The following is a 20,735-nucleotide window of genomic DNA, read 5'->3' as shown; positions in this document are numbered from 1 at the left end:
TCTGTATCGGACAGAATCTGCATTTACTTTCTGTTTTTAAAAGGCCTAATGCATTTTTAAAGGGCTTTCCTTTCTCCAAATGAAGTTCCTTGCTTACATTGTGTTACTATGAACAGGGTTGCTGAGTGGGACCATGCGTGTCGATGGCTGGACGGCTGCGTTAAGTACCTGACACCTGACGTGTCCACGGTACAAGCAGCTTTAGGTACCATTACATTGAACTCGGACAAGTGGCCTACCTTCTCTGTTCAATTATTCACATCACCTGCCCTTCCTTGCAGATGTTTCTTTAAACAACTAATGGTGGGTTTTCCTCCTATGTTACAGTAGTTATGGAGTCCGTGCCAGTTGGACTCTTCTCTGGTGCCCCTATAGCTTTAAAGTTTGTTTCAAATGGATTTACAGTATTGCATGTAACCTACTATTCATCATTCTGCACATTATTACAGTGCCTTCAGAAAGTATTTGTACCCGATTACTTATTCCACAATTTATTGTTAAAGCCGGAGTTCAAAATGGATGAAATAGATTTTTTTTTCTCACCCATTACACAATATCCCATAATGACAGTGAGAACTAGATATGGCCTTGTGTTTTAGGTTATTGTCCTGCTGAAAGGTGTGTGGTGAAATGCAGATGGAACAAGGTTTTCCTCTAGGATTTTGCCTGTGCTTAGCTCCATTACTTTTCATCCTGGAAAAACTCCCCAGTCCTTAACTACAAGCATGTACACAACATGATGCAGCCACCACTATTCTTGAAAAAATGTAACTCTAATGTATTGTATTTGCCCCAAACATAACACTTTTGTATTCAGGACAAAAAGTATATTGCTTTGCTGCATTTTTTTGCAGTATTACTGTAGTGCCTTGTTGCAAACAGGATGTATGTTTTGGAATATTTTTATTCTCTCCATCAGGGGTCTCAAACTAATTCCAGGGAGGGCCTAGCTTTTGTTTTTCCTTTCAATTAAGGCCTAAACAACCAGGCGAGGAGAGTTCCTTACTAATTAGTGACCTTAATTCATCTATCAAGTACAAGGGAAGAGTGAAAACCCGCATAGTTTCAGCCCTCCGTGTATTGACATGTTCACAGGCTTCTTTCCGTTCACTCTGTCAATGATGCTAGTATTGCGTAGTAACTACAATGGTGTTCATCCATCTGCAGTTTTCACCTATCACACCCATTAAACTCTTAAGTCACCATTGGCCTCATGGGGAAATCCCTGAGCAGTTTCCTTCCTCTCTGGTGACTGTGTTAGGAAGGAGGCCTGTAATTTTGAAGTGACTGGGTGTATTGATACACCATCCAAAGCATAAACACTTCACCGTGATCAAAGGAATATTCAATGTCTGCTTTATTTTTTACATCTACCAATAAATAGATGACTCAAAGAAGGGCACTGGAACTTGTGACTTAAGCACATTTTTACTCTTGTAATTATTTAGGTTCGTATAACAAAGGAGTTGAATACTCATTAACTCTTAATTTGTAAAAGAAAAAAATCGAAAAACATCATTCCACTTTGACATTATCGGGTATTCTGTGTAGGCTGGTGACTATTTTTCTTCTCTCAAATTAATCAATTTTACATTCAGGCTCAAAATGTGGATAAAGTTCTGGGGTGTGAATACTTTAAGGGCAGTGTATATAACATCGCAGGGTATAACATGCCTCCTCTTGCACCATGGGGGGCGCGCACCACAGCGCGGTAAGAGGACTAGGTTACTGGATACAGCGGCAGTCCATCCAAAACCAGCTCTATGCGCAGCTGTCTCTTCGCAGCGCGTTTCAGGCCTACGCTGAACTCCCCAAATACGGTAAATCCTCTCAGCTGTAGGGGGCTATTTTGCTCTTCTGCCCGCTGTGTCAAACAACTTGGCATATTGTGCCAGTTCAGCACCATGCATCTATGGAGAGTCTTTTCTACGTGGCTATTCTTCCTCTGTTTTAGTTTTCTTCCAGGTACGTGCTCATTTTTTGCTTAACAATTTTACAGCATGTATTGCATTAGAGACAAGGTTCTGATTGCTTATCGATGGAAGAATCTGAGGGCAATTTTTCTCACTTTGGCAGTCCGTAGCCTAACAGTAGGCCATTTCGTTTTATTCCCCGAGTGTTCTAAAATGCCAACTACAATATAGTGACCTAACTGACCTAACATTGAAAATGTGGCAGATTATACATTCACATTGGATGCTGAATGAATGAACAACCCCTCAACGATGTATTAAGGGGCAAAGGTGGACTGTGGATATGACATGCATGCATCCATGAACTGTCACTATGTACTCTGGGTTGGTGATTTCAGGATGAAAACTTAGGTGTTGATATGATGTGATGTACTTGATGGTCTACCACGTCATAGTGCTTGACCCTATTATTAATGTTATTGCTGGTGTCACTCTTCACAAAGCTGTGGAGATGTTGTGTTTGTGCATTAGTACCTGATTGATGTGCCCATGCTTCTACATCTGCATTGGTTGCTCTTTGAGGGTTTAGGCTGGGTTTCTTTATAAACACTGGGACAACTGCTGATATAAAAAGGGCTTTATAAATTTGATTGATTGCACTCATGGCAAGCTGTTCCTCTCATAATTCCTCTCTCTTGCTCTCCATATCATCCCTTGATAATCCCCACCATCTGGGTCTCAAACCAACAGCTCGTGTGTTCTGACGTGACCACTGAGCTGAAAGAGCAAATACACACACACACACACACACACACACACACACACACACACACACACACACACACACACACACACACACACACACACACACACAAAAGAGATCAGAGCAAATGAGAGAATGACAGATTACACCATTACACCTACAAACTCTGTTGTCTGGACACGTGATATCTGCCAGCAGTCAACGGGTTAATGCTGTCATCCCTGTGACCTCTAACCCAGACTCATGACTGGTCCTGCAGATACTGACAGGAGACAAAAGATAGCAGATGAATAAAGGGGTAACAGGAGCCGTGGTTACACCTTGCATTAACATGTGGTTGTGGTCATCCGATCAAGATGATCCAATAACTATGGTAATAAAATGTCTCTTATATTCCCATAGTGTCTGTATTGTGATCAGATTCCCTGATCCATTGCACATATTTTTTTCCAGCACTGTCTTTATAAATTGTTTTTGTTCGAACTGTACATTAAGACATTATTACCAAGCCCAAACCAAAGGCTATTTAAAATCCTGAATAAAATGACCTCCAACGGTGCTACCACTTTCCTTGGGTAGCATTGTTTCGTCACAAGGATACTAGGGCCCATAGGAAATTGGAACCGTTCCCTTGTGGTGTGACACTTACAGCACAAAATCAGGTTAGCAGCAGGAAGCATTTCCTACCCTTTCACCTCAGTTGTAATATATCACTTTTGTACAATTATTGAAAAACAATGACTGAATGCATGAATTCCTTTCAAATTTGACAGATAATACACGTACTAATATAGGCACTTCATACAAAAATCAAATGACCTTTAACCAGGAGCAGCATTCAGTTGAAATTAAGCATTTAAGCAAACAGATATTATTTTATGTTATAGCATGAGATTCAATGTAGTCCATGTTTCTGGTCATACCTCGTACCAATAATAATGATAAGTAGTATCAGAAGTAATGAAATTCATATTAATATTGTTGGTAACCATAATATGAATCATGAAAATATCAATAATGAGGATAATTTTAATTGTAGTAATAACATCAATACAAATGATCATATCACTGATAATAAATAAGAGGATTTGGTTTAGGACAGAGTGCATTCAGAAAGTATTCAGAGCCCTTGACCTTTTCCACATTTTGATACATTACAGCCTTATTCTAAAATGTATTAAATAAATGTTTTCCCTCAGCAATCTACACACAATACCCCATAATCACAAAGCAAAAAAACGTTTTTAAAAATTGTTACAAACTTGTTAAAAATAAAAAAACGGAAATATGACATTTACTCAGTACTTTGTTGAAACACCTTTGGCAGTGATTGCAGCCTCAAGTTTTTTGGGGGTATGACGCCACAAGCTTGGCCCACCTGTATTTGGGGAGTTTCTCACATTCTTCTCTGCAGATCCTCTCAAGCTCTGTCAGGTTGGATGGGGAGAGTCGCTGCACAGCTATTTTCAGGTCATCGGGTTCAAGTCTGGGCTCTGACTGGGCCACTCAAGGACATTCAGAGACTTGTCCCGATGCCACTCCTGCGTTACCTTGGCTGTGTGCTTAGGGTTGTTGTCCTGTTGGAATGTGAACCTCCAGCCCGGTCTGAGGTGCTGAGTGCTCAGGAGCAGGTTTTCATCAAGGATCTCTCTGTACTTTGCTCCGTTCATCTTTTTCTCAATCTTGACTTGTATTCAAGTTCCTGCCACTGAAAAACATCCCCACAGCATGATGCTGTTACCACCATGGTATATATATATAAACTTTTTGCTTTGTTATTATGAGGTAGTGTAGCCTAGTGGTTAGAGCATTGGACTAGTAACCGAAAGGTTGCAAGTTCAAATCCCCGAGCTGACAAGGTACAAAATCTGTCGTTCTGCCCCTGAACAGGCAGTTAAACCACTGTTCCTAGGCCGTCATTGAAAATAAGAATTTGTTCTTAACTGACTTGCCTAGTAAAATAAAGGTAAAAAAAAAATACATTTTTTCCTCATCAATTTTAGATTAAGGCTGTAACGTAACAAAGTGGAATAAGTCTAGGGGCATGATGACTTTCCGGATCCACTGTATGTACAAAATTATGTGGACACCCCTTATAATTAGTGGCTTCGGCTGTTTCAGCCACACTCGTTGCTGCCAGGTGTTTAAAATGGAGCACACAGCCATGCAATCTTCATATACATTGGCAGTAGAATTGCCTTACTGAAGAGCTCAGTGACTTTCAACGTGTCACTGAAATAGGATGCTACCTTTCCAACAAGTCAGTTCATCAAATTTCTGCCCTGCTAGGGTTGCCCTGGTCAACTGTTAGTGCTGTTATTGTGAAGTGGAAACATCTAGGAGCAGCAACGGCTCAGCCATCAAGTGGTAGGCAACACAAGCTCACAGAACGGGACCGATGAGTGCTGAAGCGTGTAGCTCATAAAGAAATTGCCTGTCCTCGGTTGCAAAACTCACTACAGAGTTCCAAACTGACACTGGAAGCAACGTCAGTCCAATAACTGTTTGTTAGGTTTCCATTGCCGAGCAGTCGCTCACACGCCTAAGATCACCATGTGCAATTCCAAGGGAACACTGCTTGCCCCAATGCACTGTGCCAACTGTAAAGTTTGGTGGAGGAAGAATAATGGGCTGAGGCTGTTTTTCATGGTTCGGGCTAGGCCCCTTAGTTCCAGTGAAGGGAACGCTTAATACCACAGCATACAATGACATTCTAGACATTTCTGTGCTTCCAACTTTGTGGCAACAGTTTGGGGAAGGCCCTTTGCTGTTTCAGCATGACAATGCCGCTGTGTACAAAGCAAGGTCCATACATAAATGGTTTGTCTAGATCAGCGTGGAAGAACTTGACTGGCCTGCACAGAGCCCTGACCTCAACTCCATCAAACACCTTTGGGATGAATTGGAACGCCGACTGCGAGCCAGGCCTAATCGCCCAACACCAGTGCCCACCTCACTGATGTTCTTGTTGCTGAATGTAAGGAAGTCTCCGCAGCAATGTTTCAACATCTAGTGGAAATCCTTTCCAGAAGAGTGGAGGCTGTTATAGCAGCAAATGGGGGACCATCTCCATATTAATGCCCATGATTTTGGAATGAGATGTTCAATGAGCAGGTTTCCACATACTTTAGGTCATATAGTGTATGTTACGTACTATGTTTAGGGGTAACGTTTAAAGTTATGGTTAGTGATAGTGATATACATTTATATTTAGAAATCTTGTTAATTATGTCCAGACAGTGATGACCCAGAGCCATAGTAAATGAGGTCCTGGCTTCTGAAACTACCATTAGAGTTGATCCCAAAGTTCTTGTGTGTGTGCATGTGTTTGTGTCTCTGTGTGAGTGTGTGTGTGTGTGTCCAGTTGGTAGAGGAGAGCGAGTTGAGTGAAGGGCATGGGCAGGATTAACTTCTTATGGCTGGGGGCAGTATTGAGTATCTTGTGTGAATAAGGTGCCCAGAGTAAACTGCCTGCTACTCAGGCCCAAAAGCTAGAATATTAGTAGATTTGGATAGAAAACACTTGGAAGTTTCTAAAACTGTTTGAATGATGTCTGTAAGTATAACAACACACATGGCAGGCAAAAACCTGAGAAACAATCCAGGAAGTGAGAAATCTGAGGTTTGTAGTTTTTCAACTCTTTGCTTTTGGAATATACAGTGTCTATGGGGTCAAATTGCACTTCCTAAGGCTTCCACTAGATGTCAACAGTCTTTAGAACCTTGACTTCTGTTGACTCCACAACATGGCGGATATCTGTATGGCTTGATTTGTTGCCTAAGAGCTGTACTCAGATTATTGCATGGTGTGCTTTTTCGGTAAAGCTTTTTTGAAATCTGACACAGCGGTTGCATTAAGGAGAAGTGTATCTATAATTCCATGCATAATAGTTGTATCTTTTATCAATGTTTATTGTGAGTATTTTTGTAAGTTAATGTGGCTCTCTGCAAAATCACCGGATATTTTGGAACTACTGAACATAACGCGCCAACGTAAACTCAGATTTTTGTATATAAATATGAACTTTATCGAACAAAACATACATGTATTGTGTAACATGAAGTCCTATGAGTGTCATCTGATGAAGATCATCAAAGGTTAATGATTAATTTGATCTCTATTTCTGCTTTTTGTGACTCCTCTCTTTGGCTGGAAAATGGCTGTGTGTGTTTTTGTGACAAGGCTCTGACCTAACATAATCATATGTTGTGCTTTCGCTGTAAAGCCTTTTTGAAATCGGCAGGGTAGCCTAGTGGTTAGAGCGTTGGACTAGTAAGCGGAAGCGCAAGTTCAAACCCCTGAGCTGACAAGGTACACATCTGTCGTTCTGCCCCTGTTTCTAGGCTGTCATTGAAAATAAGAATTTGTTCTTAACTGACTTGCCTAGTTAAATAAAGGTAAAACATTAAAAAAGCAAGGCAAAGCATTTTAGGCATTCTTTAAAGTCAGCACAATCCTTGTCCTGTAAAGAAACAGTATTTAGAATTGTGGAGTGGAGTTTTAATATTACACAATGACATCACGTTCACTGAGGTACCTTCAAAATTACTCTGCAATCATAATTTAATCGAAAAACACTGTTACCATCAATAAAGAAAGTTTGAAAAAAGAAAATTCTACCCCTGACGAACAGATAACATTGTTGTCGATCTTTAGAACATTTCTCCTATAGCTGCCATTTCTATTTTTATTTAACTAGGCAAGTCAGTGAAGAACAAATTCTTAGTTACAATGACTGCTTACACCAGCCAAACCCAGACCAATTGTGCGGCACCCTATGGTACTCCCAATCACGGCTGGTTGTGATACAGCTTGGATTTGAACCAGGGTGTCTGTAGTGGCTCCTCAAGTGCTGAGATGCAGTGCCTTAGAACCCTTTGCCACTCGGGAGCCCAAATGTTACAAATGTTGCAATGTATTTTTGTTGCAACATTGCTTCTGTGAAATAAACCTGGGTCAATGGAACCCTTCCTACTGACAGTAACTCAATAAGCCATGTCAACTAACAATTTTTAGATTGGTAGTTAGTCTAGCCAGCTATCTAAACTTGTAGTAATCATGGCTGAATACCGACTGGGCATGCAAGGCACATGCCCAGGGACCTTGACCTCCAGGGGGCCCTTATTGATTTCGCTAGTCATTGTTAACATGGCATAAGTTATGGCGGGGTTTTTTTATTGCAGGAAATTAGCTTTTCAACTGCAAACATTTTTCTACAAACGACTGCAAAATAGTTAGATTACGTTAAATTACCTGTAAAAATGCTAATTATTTGTCTCTGCACCATGGCAAAATAAGTAGAATTGTATGAAAAGTTTTGTAAAATTGCAAAATGTTCTCTCTGCCACATAGCACGAGAGGCTTTAGCAATTTTTGACTTATACTGTATACACTGTTAAAGTACAGTAAATCTCACATTCTTATGCATAAATACAATCTATTAATTTAAATAAAAAGCTGTGAATTAGCATACTGAAGGAGCTACTCACAGAGTTATGATGCCTTATGGCTACAAATACCACAGTATACAGATTAGGGAAATGATGGAGTAGCTACTCCTTAAAGCACTGCGAAGGAGCCAAGATGTCCCTCCTGTACTTTTAGACTACACTCTTAGAAATAAAGGTGCTATCTAGAACCTAAAAGGGTTATTCGACTGTCCACATAGGAGAACCCTTTGAAGAACCAATTTTGGTTCCATGTAGAACTCTTTACACAAAGAGTTCTAAATGTACCCCAAAAGGGTTCTACGTGTGGCCTCCCGGGTGGCGCAGTGGTCTGCTGTGCCACACCTCCCTGGGTTTGGGCCCAGAGTCTCTGGACTGGGAGGCCCATGGACCGGGCGGCCCATGGGGCGATGCACAATTAGCCTAGTGTCATCCGGGTTAGGGAGGGATATCCTTGTCTCATCACGCACTAGCGACTCCTGTGGTGGGCCAGGCGCAGTGCACATTGGTTGGCTCTGACATATTGGTGCGGCTGGCTTCCGGGTTCAATGTGCACTGTGTTAAGAAGCAGTGCAGCTTGGTTGAGTTGGGTTGTGTTTCGGAGGACGCATGGCTCTCAACCTTTGTCTCTCCTGAGCCCGTAAGGGAGTTGTAGCGACAAGACAATAACTTCTAACAATTGGATACCGTGTAATTGAGTAGAAAAAAAAGAAAAAAAAGAGTTATACATGGAACCAAAAAAAGATTCTACCAGCCAAATCACCCTTTTGGAACCCTTGTTTTCTAAATGTGTAGATGTAGACTATTGGAAAGGACACAGTATGGTTCCAATAAATACTTCATCTTTGTCACATCTTTGTTGATGGATCAGTTGGATTGATGTTAAGGCATCTTGATCAAGCACAGTAAATTCCTTGTATAGTGTTTCAGCAACTGTACCAGACAGAAGGTTAACGGGATATCATTTTATGTGACAGAACAAGCTAGTATAGTGTAACATCTAAACCGTTGTGAAATATATTTTTCATTTCCAAAAATATTGTATTTTCAGCAGTTTGAAGCTGGTGTACGAAACAGAAAGTAAAACTTAAGAATGAGAAGCATTGAAATAGAGCACATAGAACAGATTTACTGCTTCTTAGACTTGCTTTCATTCACAATGACAGATTTATAACACCACATTTCTATGAGAATTTGGTCACGTAGCTCAACAAGTTACATATTGCAGCTTTATGTGTAATGTGTAATGTGTAATGTGAGATGGGAAAACTGTGGAACCTAGCTAATATGGGCTACAACAAGAACCCAGAGTTGTTGGTCTAGTCATGGGCTAGGTGTCAGGCATTGAGGTTATGGGATGAATGCTATGTGATAAAGGGGGTAGACTTACAGTGATGCCCTGGTTGACAGATGTGGTTGGTACTTTAGCTAAGTCCTCTCGTTGGTTGACATGTTGTATGTAAGCCTTGTCAGGTAGCCTGGCGCTTAAGGGTCAATAACTGAAATGTAGTTGGTTCAAATCCCTGAGCCGGCAAGGTGGAAATATCTGCTGTTCTGCCCTTGAGCAATGCAGTTAACCCCACTACAACTACTCCTCGGGCACCGATGATGCTGATTCAGAGGGGTTGGGTTAAATGCTGAAGACATAATTCCGTTGAATCCATTCAGTTGTGCAACTGACTAGGCATCTGCTTTCCATCTATGACACTTACACATGTACGGTGTACAATACAGATGGATAATCACGCTAGAAATGCACTCATGGCCACACCAGCCGAAATAACATTAACCATCCCAGCTAGCACATTTGGTTCCTAGGATGTTGTTGGAACGTATATTTTTGGTTTCTCATTGGTGCTGGAACTAGGCCATACGTTTCCTGACCAGTAGAACTGAAGTGAAAATTTCTCTTGTTCTGGAAACATACATTTTTAGGTTGTAGGGAGGTTCTGAGAGCATTTTAGTATGGTTCCCTGAACCTTTTCCTGTGAAGTTTTATTAACGTTCTGAGAATGGAAATTCTAGGTTATTTGAAGGTAATAAAATAACTTTCTGAGAACATCTTTCAATAAGACTTTTAAAAGCACTGCTAGTTTGGGTTGACTGATTTGAACTCCAAGCACAGACAGGACAGAGGAAAATTAATTTGCTTCAGCATTAATCATCATCAAATATTTTATTTTTATTGTGGCACGACGTCAGTGAGATTCAAACGTATGATCTTCTGTTCTCTATCCAGGGTGGAGCTAGCATGCCATGTCTTTTTTACTCATACAAAGCTGTTCAAACAGATCCCATTTCAAAGGAAACAAGCACTCATTAAGATCAGGTGTGGCCAATTAATAGGGGCTGCCAACAAACTCCCGCTCCTCCTCTGGCGCTCATTGTCGCCAGTTTACTCATTATTATGCACACCTGCCACCATCGTTAAGTGCACCTGCGCTTCATGAGACTCATCTGGACTCGATCACCTTCCTGATTACCTCCCCTTTATCTGTCACTCCCTTTGGTTCTTTCCCCAGGTGTTATTAACTCTGTTTCATGCCTGTTCACTACTCGTGTTTCTTGTTTTGTTTGTTTATTTATCAAATTCAATCCCTGTACTTGCTTCCTGATTATTAGTGTACATATTACAGAATAACGTCTCCCCAAAGGGAAGCAACAGGGCTTTTTTCATATTTAAAAAATAAATAAAAATTCAACTGGTGACGTCGGGTCCAAGGGCGGCTGCCAACGCAACCGGGGATGCCCCAGCTGGCTAGTCAAGCTTCCATGCCTCAGCTGGCTTGATAGGTTCACAAACCTCAGTTGGCTTGTCAGGCTTCCATTGCCGACGCTACTGGGGTTCCCGCACCTCAGTTGGCTCTGCAGGTTCCCGCGCCTCAGCTGGCTCTGCAGGTTCTTGGTTCTCGGGACTGTCCCTTTGGTCGGCGGCTGGAGCTGCGCATCAGGGACAGGGTACTGTCCCGTCTACTCTCGCGCCTCCTCTCTGGCTCTCGTTGTTGCCAGTTTTCTCATTATTACGCACACCTGCGCTTCATGAGATCCACCTGGACTCCATCACATTCCTTATTACCTACCTCTATACTGTATCTGTCACTCCCTTTGGTTCTTTCCCCAGGCGTTATTGATTGTTTGTTTCATGTTTGTATGCTACGTGTTTCTTGTTCTGTTTATTTATTTGTTAAATTCACTCCCTGTACTTGCTTCCCGATTCTTAACGTACACGTTACACACTTCTTAATGTTCTCTGAACGTTACTAAAGATTTTATGAAAAGTTTTCTTTTTTCTCCCAAGTTCCTTATGTGCGGATACTGTTCCAAAGTCAAGCAGCTATCCAGCACCATTCCCATAAAATTATGGGAGGGTTGTATGCAAAATAACCATAGGACAACCACACTCACCAAGTGCTAAGAAACATAGTTCTCAATGTTATGTGCTAGCTGGGATTTGCCTGTTTTTCGAATTTCCCTCTTCCACACAAACACACGCATGCGTTGTTTGAGAATTAGTGCCTGTACAATCTTTGGCAGTAGTAGGTGTATCAAATAAAATGTTATTGGTCACATTCGCCGAATACAACAGTGAAATGCTAACTTACGAGCCCATTCCCAACAGTGCAAGGTTAAAAAGTAAGACAAATTTGATAAAGAAAATATTAACACAAAAACAATGAGGCTATATACAAGGAGTACCAGTACCAAGTCAATGGGCAGGGGTACGAGGTAGTTGAGGTAATGCAGTATGTGGGTAGGGGTAAAAGTGACAAGGCAGTCAGAATATATAAATGGAGTAGCAGCAGTATACATAAAGTGTGTCTGTGTGTCATCGGCAAACGTAAGGATGGTGTTGGAATCATGAGCGGCCACGCAGTCGTGGGTGAACATGGAGTACAGGAGGGGACTGAGCATGCACCCCTGAGGGGCCCCCCTGTTGAGGGTCAGCATGGCGGATGTGTTGTTGTCTACCCTCACCACCTAAGGGCGGTCCATCAGGACATCCAGGATCTATTTGCAGAGGGAGGTGTTCAATCCCAGGGTCCTTGGCTTCGTGATGAGCTTGGAGGGCACTATGGTGTTGAATGCTGAGCGGTTGTCAATGAACAGCATTCTCGCGTAGGTGTTCCTTTTGTCCAGGTGGGAAAGGGCAGTGCGGAGTGCAATAGAGATTGAGTCATCTGTGCATATGTTAGGGCGGTACGCGAATTGGAGTGGGTCCAGTATTTTTGGGATGATGGTGTTGATGTGAGCTATGACCAGCCTTTCAAGGCATCTCATGGCTACAAATGTGAGTGCTATGGGGCGGTAGTCATTTAGACAGGTTACCTTGTTGTTCTTAGGCACAGGGACTATGGTGGTTTGCTTGTAATATGTAGGTATTACAGATTTGGTCAGAGAGAGGTTGAAAATGTCAGTGAAGACACTTGCCAGCTGGTCAGCGCATGCTCTGAGTACACATCCTGGTAATCCATCTGGCCCTGTGGCCTTGTGAATGCTAACCTGTTTAAAGATCTTACTCACATCGGCTACAGAGAGCGTGATCACACAGTCATCTGGAACAGCTGGTGCTCTCACACATGGTTCAGTGTTGCTTCCCTCGAAGCGGGCATAGAAGGCATTTCGCTCGTTTGGTAGGCTCACGTCACTGGGCAGATCTTGGCTGGGCTCCCTGTTGTGTAGAGACAATGAGTGTGTCAAATGTTTTGCTATCGGTGGTGTAGTACCAGATAGAGCTTGGCTGTGCTGCACTTTGCTGTCAGCAGTAGGAAGTGAATGGACAGGCATTTAGCAGCTCTCGATGGACACGTTATCTCATTTACTGTTTATAATTACCTACCTGCTTATCTCCTCCCCTCTCCTCCCTTCTCCTCCCTTCTCTAACGTCTCTCCATCATTTCTCTCCAGAGCGTTCAGTAATTACCCTCTTCCCTCCATACCTTTCTCTCTGTCTTTCCTCATCTTACCCTAAAGTCACTCCTAATTTACTACTTCATGTTTATCACTCCAATATTTCCCATTTCTGTCTCCATTCATCTCCCTCAATACTCTCTCTCTCATCCTCTGTTTGTCTGTCTGTCTCTGTCACTTTCTTTCTCATTTTGTTTCTCTCTCTCTGTCTGTCTGTCTCTGTGTCTGTCAAATTGTATTTCTAATTAAATTTACATGAGATTGGAATTGTATTGTTTATTTGTTTGTTTGTTGCCAAACCAATTCCAAATATAACTGGCCCTCAATAAGCTGTCCCAAACCCAACAGCAACTCTTCCAACAAAGGCTTGAGAGACTGCAGGATTCTCCCACCACTTCATCAATTAATTAATAATTAACGTTCCTACATATACACTGAACAAAAATATCAACGCAACATGAAACGATTTCAAAGATTTTACTGAGTTACAGTTCATGTAAGGAAATCGGTCAATTGAAATAAATTAATTAGGGCCTAATCTATGGATTTCACATGACTGGGAATACAGATATGCATCTGTTGGTCACATATACCTTAACAAAAGGTAGGGGCGGGGTCTGCGGTTGTGAGGCCGGTTGGACGTCCTGACAAATTCTCTAAAACGACGTTGGAGGTGGCTTATGGTAGAGAAATGAACATTCAATTATCTTGCAACAGCTCTGGTGGACATTCCTGCAGTCAGAATGCCAATTGCACACTCCCTCAAAATTCTTGACATCTGTGGCATTGTGTTGTGTGACAAACCTGCACATTTTAGAGTGGCCTTTTATTGTCCCCAGCACAAGGTGCACCTGTGTAATGACCATTCTGTTTAATCAGCTTGTTGATATGCCACGCCTGTCAGCTGGATGGAACATCCTGGCAAAGGAGAAATGCTCACTAACAGGGATGTAAACAAATTTGTGCACAACATTTGAGAGAAGTAAGCTTTTTGAGTGTATGGAAAATGTCTTGTTCAGTATTGGAAGGAGGCTAACCAAAGTTACTGTAACATTATCAAATGTAATGGTTGTAGTGAATCATGCATGGAGGACCAGACATACATGTAGGCTAGCTTTGGAGTCATTTAGTGGATTACAAGGTACCACTTAGGTTAATCAAGTTGGGATGCTGTTGAGTCAATTTGCCCCATTCCTTTGAGAAACTGAGGCTTGAATTAGAATAATAATGAAGGTTGTGAGTGATGTGGATTTAATGTGGTTCCTTACGTTCTGCTAGGCTTTACTTACTGTGCTTACAACTCACTCACTCTCTCTCTCTGGCAGTGTGTCTGGGTGCTCATGGGAGATATGCTCAGAAGTTGTTGACTGATTTGTTTGCTAACTACACCAACGCTCTGAGACCGGTAGAGGACACAGACCACATCATCAACGTCACATTGCAGATCACCCTCTCACAGATCATTGACATGGTAAACACACACAAAAACATATACACAAATGCATACATACACAAGGTCACCACGATGACCCCACATGTACTACTTATTCTCTGTATAGGCCTCCTCTGATACTGTTTTCCCTGCAGGATGAGCGGAACCAGATCCTGACCACGTACCTGTGGATCCGGATGGTGTGGACGGACGCCTACCTCACTTGGAAGAAGGAGGACTACGATGGTCTCGATACCATCCGCATACCTAGTAGTTATGTATGGAGGCCTGATATTGTCCTATATAACAAGTAGGTCTGACTGGTATTGAGACACATCGGTTCTTCCTGCAGGGGTTTGTTATCCTCTTCCTCACATTCCTTTTCCTCACCCTCCTCTGCTATGGACACAACCTGGACACCCTAGATGCTATTACTCAGGGGGTGTCAAGGCCACAGGTGTGCTTCTGATGCTCATCACAGTGTATTGGAGCAGTAGTTTTTTCACTAGTGTCAGGGGTTCTTCCTGGTTAGGTTACATAGACAGGACGGTTTCCTGGCACTAGTTATAATTTATGGCAATGTCAACCTGAAATTAAAAATAAATAGAACTAAAGACAAGGTTGGTCGCCTGTCTTTTCTAGTATGCGGTTTTTACGCTTGTTTTTGGATACTAGTTGTTCTTGCCAAAACTAGCACCTGGATCTTGACGTAATGCTGTGCACAGAGTTTTGCATTGGGAAATACAGTATAAGTGGAATAGTCCTTCTATTTATTATTTCAGAGTGTCTTTTTCTCCCTTTATTTTGTTATGTTTTAATCTCTATTTGTTGCAATTACAACACACAACTGAATCAGTAAACCCTTTAGGATGGGCTTGACTTGAACATGTTCTATATCGTTTTTTCCAGAGATTATATCTGGACAGGTGTGAGGGATGTGTGTTATATGAAACTCAAAATAGTCCCCTTCCTGAATCCCTGTTGGAGGATGGTTGGTAGCAGGGGGATGCCACAGAATGCTGATTAAGTTCCTAAAATATGGTTTCTGAAAGAATTCCTTTGAGGGTGGTGACTATTAAAGTTCTATGTTCAGTCCAGTCCCCGTGATCAAGGTCAGAAATGTAGTGAGAGTGCTGAGTGTAGGAGTTGGCTATGAGAGGAGGGCTCTACTCCTGCCCTCCCCACTCTCTTTGTGCCTCGACCATCACCTTTCAATCATCCTGCCTGACCATCATGACATCCTTTATCTCTCTGTGAGTCATTCAGGTTTCCTGTCGTTAACTGTCATTAACCCTCTCATCTGCCTCTTTAACCACTCCATCTGTCTGTCTGTCTGTCTGTCTGTCTGTCTGTCTGTCTGTCTGTCTGTCTGTCTGTCTGTCTGTCTGTCTGTCTGTCTGTGTCTGTCTGTCTGTCATTAAGGTATTAGACACTCCATGCCCATCGTCCTTCCCTGCATTTCTGCCCTCTGTCTTTTCCCAGTCACACCTCTAAAGAATCTTTAGTCACTTGACAGTAAGTATATATTTTCTCTTTTTCTTTAATATCAATTGTAGATAAGAAATAATTTTAGATGGTTTTAATTGCCTTCTTTGTTCGCCAATGAATTCCTCACATACTCTTTCCCCTGGCTCTTCTCCCTCCCCCGTCTCTCCTCCCTCCTCTCCCCCATACACTCCCCCCTCTTTCCAAACTCCCTACTCCCCCTTCACCCTTCCTCTCACCTCTTACCCATACACTCACTCTCCCTTCCTCACCCCCCCCCCCCCCCTCAGTGCTGATGACCAGTTCTCCAGCTCTATGGAGACCAACGTGGTGATCCGTAACGACGGACAGATCATGTGGGACCAGCCGGCCATCAGTAAGAGCTCGTGCTCCGTGGATGTGTCCTTCTTCCCATTTGATGCCCAGCAGTGTCGCCTAACCTTCGGCTCCTGGACACACAACGGCAACCAGATGGACCTGGTCAATGCCCTAGACAGCGCTGACCTGGCTGACTTTGTGGCCAACGTAGAGTGGGAGGTCAGATTGATTAGTTTATTTTGCCACTTTTCTATACAGGCAAAGCCTGATCTTTATTCCCTTTTTGCACTTTATTGATTGAAAACACTTTTGCATTTGTAAGACTGTCTTATCTTGATGTTATTTTTACACTGAACAAAACTATAATTGCAACATGTAAAGTGTTGGTCCCAGGTTTCATGAGCTGAAAAAAAAAACATGCATAGAAAAATATTTTAACTCTGCACAAATGATGTTTAATTTTGTGCACAAATTTGTTTACATCCCTGTTAGTAAGCATATATTCTTTGCCAAGATAATCCATCCACCTGACAAGTGTGGCATATCAAGAAGCAGATTAAATGGCGTGATCATTACACATGTGCACCTTGTCCTGGGGACAATAAAAGGCCGCTCTAAAACATTTGTCACACAACACAATGCCACAAATGTCTCAAGTTTTTAGGGATCATACAATTGCCATGCTGACTACAGGAATGTCCACCAGAGCTGTTGCCAGAGTATTTAATGTTAATTTCTCTACCATAAGCCGCCTCCAATGTCATTTTAGACTATGTGGCAGTACGTCCAACAGGCCTCACAAACATAGACCATGTGTATGGCGTCATATGGGCGAGCGGTTTTCTGACGTCAACATTGTGAACAGAGTGCCCCATAGTGGCAGGCATAAGCTACGGACAATGAACACAATTGCATTTTATTGATAGCAATTTGAATGCACAGAGATACCATGACGAGATCCAAGAGTATGTACATGCCAGTCAAGTTATTCCACAACGACCTCAGCAAACCATTTCTGCATGGACCTAGCTTTGTACACGGTGGCTTTGTCATGCTGAAACAAGAAAGGGCCTTCCCCAAACTGTTGCCACAAAGCTGGAAGAAAATAATTGTCTAGAATGTAATTTTATGCTGTAGTGTCAAGATTTCCCTTCACTGGGGCTAAGGAGCCTAGACCATGAAAAACAGCACCAGACCATTATTCCTCCTACACTGAACTTTACAGTTGGCAATATGCATTCGGGAATGTAGAGTTCTACTGACAAGCGCTAAACCCAGATTCATCCGTCGGACTGCCAGATGTTGAAACGTGATTCATAACTCCAGTGTTTCCACTGCTCCAAAGTCCAATGCTGGTGAACTTTACACCACTCCAGCAGACGCTTGGCATTGCGCATGGTGATCTTGGGCTTGTATGTGGCTGCTTGGCCATGGAAACTCATTTCATGAAGCCCCCGACAAACAGTTTCCAGAGGCAGTTTGGAACTTGGTAGTGAGTGTTGCAACCGAGGCCAGAAATGTTTTTATTATGAGCTACACGCTTTAGCACTCGGCAGTCCCATTCTGTGAGCTTGTGTTGCCTACCACCTTTCCACTTCCCAATAACATCACTTACAGTTGACTGGGGCAGCTCCAGCAAGGCAGAAATGTGACAAACTGACTTGTTGGAAAGGTCTGCCACGTTGAAAGTAACTGAGCTATCAGTAAGGACTGCCAATGTTTGTCTATGGAGATCGCATGTGCTCGATTTTATATACACGTCAGCAATGGGTGTTTCTGAAGTAGCTGAATCCACATACTTTGGTGTATACAGTGTACATGTGTTCTTATACCCCTAGACTACCCCAGGCCACGCATTTCTATTATTTTCCATGCTATCCTAACAACAGGTTCTGGGTATGCCAGCCAAGAAGAACGTGATCCTGTATGGCTGCTGCTCAGACCCCTACCCAGACATCACCTACACCCTGCACCTGAAACGCAGGGCCTCCTTCTACATCTTCAACCTACTCATCCCCTGCATGATGATCTCCTTCCTGGCCCCATTGGGCTTCTACCTGCCGGCTGACTCTGGGGAGAAAGTGTCCCTGGGGGTCACTGTGCTGCTGGCCCTGACCGTGTTCCAGCTGCTGGTGGCAGAGAGCATGCCACCCTCGGAGAACGTACCACTCATAGGTGAGGGGCTTGGGGGTGTTAGAAAGAGAGAGGGGGGAGAGATATGGAGGAGGGAGGGAGAAAAAGAGAATGAGAAAGGGAGAGAGAAACAGCTTGCCATGAGTACATCAATCAGAGAGAAAGAGACACATTAGAATATATGCTTTTCTCTGGGCTTTTGAGGTCATTTTATCTCCTTCTCCAACACTAACAGAGACTGACCAGCTCAACTCAGAGACTTTTATAGATCTTCTTCTCCCATAAACTTGGGCAGAAATGTTTAGTGAATATTGAAGGGGTCTTGCTCAGCACAATGTCCTCATACAGCCTCTCTCTGCTGCTCCATTTAACTGCCTGGAATTGTAGATATGTGATACACAGCAGGGAGACCTTTATGAATACCGAATAAGCATATTTTCTATGTACATTCACTATACTATTCCATATTTTATTGTGATAGTATTGGGATGAGCAAAAAGCACTTATTAAATTTGAATCAACTTTGAAATGCATGCAGAGTTAAACAAGAGTGTAGGCATTTTTGCATTTGCACTTCAATATAGCAATGATTTGAGTTGTAGTATTTGTGTGTGAGTTGTAGTATTTGTGTGTGCTTGGCTTAGAGATCTGCTGTACTAAATTGTGTTGGTGTATGTAGGATAATGTTGATGTAATGGTACAGAGGCCAGGCAAGTCGATATTGGCTGTCCAGATAATTTAATGTGCTGCAACCACAGCGTGATAACCTATACCCTGCCTTCTCTCTCTGGAGCAATTATACTTGTCTGTCTATTTAACACGGTCTAGAATCCTGCAAGGCAGTGATGTTATGTTAGCCAATGTATATTGATCACTTTCAATGTATTGCTGATCACTATTTCTCCACAGGGAAGTACTACATTGCTACCATGACGATGATCACCGCATCGACCGCCCTGACTATCTTCATCATGAATATCCATCACTGTGGTCCGGAGGCGCGTCCCGTCCCTGAGTGGGCCCGCCGCTTCATCCTGCACTACCTGGCACGGATCTGCTTCGTCTTCGAGGTGGGAGAGAACTGCTTCACTGGCACCCCCAAGAAACAGGCCCCGCCTGAGCCCCCACCCGACCACAATACCAACCCCCAAACTGGAGGTACTAACTGGGATGTGAACGGGCAGGCCTGGGGGGGCATGGAAGGGAGGGGTGAAGAGGAAGTGGGAGGGGTGGGCGTAAAGACTCCAGAAGAGAAAGAGGAGGGGAATAGACTGGATGTGAAGAAAGGGTCATACCAAATGTTTGAGCCCAGTAGGTGGAAAGACGACCTGTTTGTAAGTATAGATGCAGAAGAGGAGGAAGAGGGAGCAGCAGGAAGAGAGAAGGGAGAAGGAGGAGAGGCAGAAATAGAGAAGCGTTTCAGAGGAAAAATTGGGTGCATGGGAGGGGCAGAGGAAAAAAGAGGCAAAGGTGGAGGAGGAGGAGGAGGAGATAGAGGAGGTGCAAGAGGAGGAGGAGAGAGAGGCTGCGTGGAAGGAGGAGGTGAAAGAAGGAAAGGATCATTAGGAGGTGCAGAGGATAGGGGTAGGAGGGAGGTGGTGGTGAGCGTCCAGTGTGTGTGTCAGCACCAGGCGCTCCGCAGGAACATAGAGTACATCGCCAGCTGCTATCATGACCAGCGTTCCACTCAGAGACGTACGGGTGAGTGGAGGAAGGTGGCCAAGGTCATGGACCGACTCTTCATGTGGCTCTTCTTTATCATGGTCTTCCTCATGAGCCTCCTCATTATGGGCAAGGCCGTCTGAGCACGTGCAGAGAGCAGAGGGAGAAGACTCCAGGTACAAGTGACCCTCAGGCACAGATCTAAGATCAGATCCTACCCTTCCCAAATACTGACCTTAACCATTAAGGAGGATCCCAAACTGACCTTAGATCAGTGTCTAATGGTAACTTTATCCTACTCCGAGGGGCAGTAGGCCAACTAAACCATTCAGTTTTTACCACAGGAGATACTGTGTGTGGGATTTTGTATGTACTGTATACTAGCTGTTAATATTCAGCAATGAGAGGTAGACTTAATTGATCTCATTTCATACAGAAATAGTTTTCTGTGAGTCTAAAGTGTTTGTAGGGAAGACAGGAACAAACTTCATCTGTGAAATGGAGCCAAAGTAATTATTCTGCCACCTGGCAACTATTATAAACACAAAGACACACAGTTTAACAAGTCCACATTTTTATATTACTATAACTTTTAACGCTTTTCGTCCTTTTACTGATTTACTGTATGTGAATAATCCATTAGACAATTGTATTTTAAGTGTACTTCTCAGGC

The 20,735-nt window shown here is 43.0% G+C and overlaps 1 protein-coding gene across 1 annotated transcript; it reads left to right on the top strand.

Annotated features, from left to right (window-relative positions):
- Positions 1-1,687: 1,687 nt before the first annotated feature.
- LOC135549385 (neuronal acetylcholine receptor subunit alpha-10-like) lies at positions 1,688-20,454 on the top strand. Its single transcript, XM_064979368.1, has 9 exons — positions 1,688-1,820; positions 1,955-1,965; positions 10,945-11,082; positions 13,912-13,982; positions 14,311-14,503; positions 14,620-14,774; positions 16,240-16,486; positions 18,157-18,442; positions 19,310-20,454. Exons 1-9 carry the CDS (start codon positions 1,688-1,690, stop codon positions 20,203-20,205), a joined length of 2,130 nt encoding a protein of 709 aa, XP_064835440.1. The 3' UTR covers positions 20,206-20,454.
- Positions 20,455-20,735: the final 281 nt, after the last annotated feature.

The sequence above is a fragment of the Oncorhynchus masou genome, chromosome 12 (assembly GCF_036934945.1).
Source record: "Oncorhynchus masou masou isolate Uvic2021 chromosome 12, UVic_Omas_1.1, whole genome shotgun sequence".
Lineage (NCBI taxonomy): Eukaryota > Metazoa > Chordata > Actinopteri > Salmoniformes > Salmonidae > Oncorhynchus > Oncorhynchus masou.
This window is presented reverse-complemented; position numbering and strand designations above follow the sequence as displayed.

Excerpts from the sequence above, each read along its gene's own strand:
- LOC135549385 (XM_064979368.1), top strand. The coding sequence starts at position 1,688 with ATGGGGGGCGCGCACCACAGCGCGGTAAGAGGACTAGGTTACTGGATA. Across the intron at positions 14,775-16,239 it reads GATATTGTCCTATATAACAA|TGCTGATGACCAGTTCTCCA; the intron begins GTAGGTCTGACT and ends CCCCCCCCTCAG. Across the intron at positions 18,443-19,309 it reads GGAGAACGTACCACTCATAG|GGAAGTACTACATTGCTACC; the intron begins GTGAGGGGCTTG and ends ATTTCTCCACAG.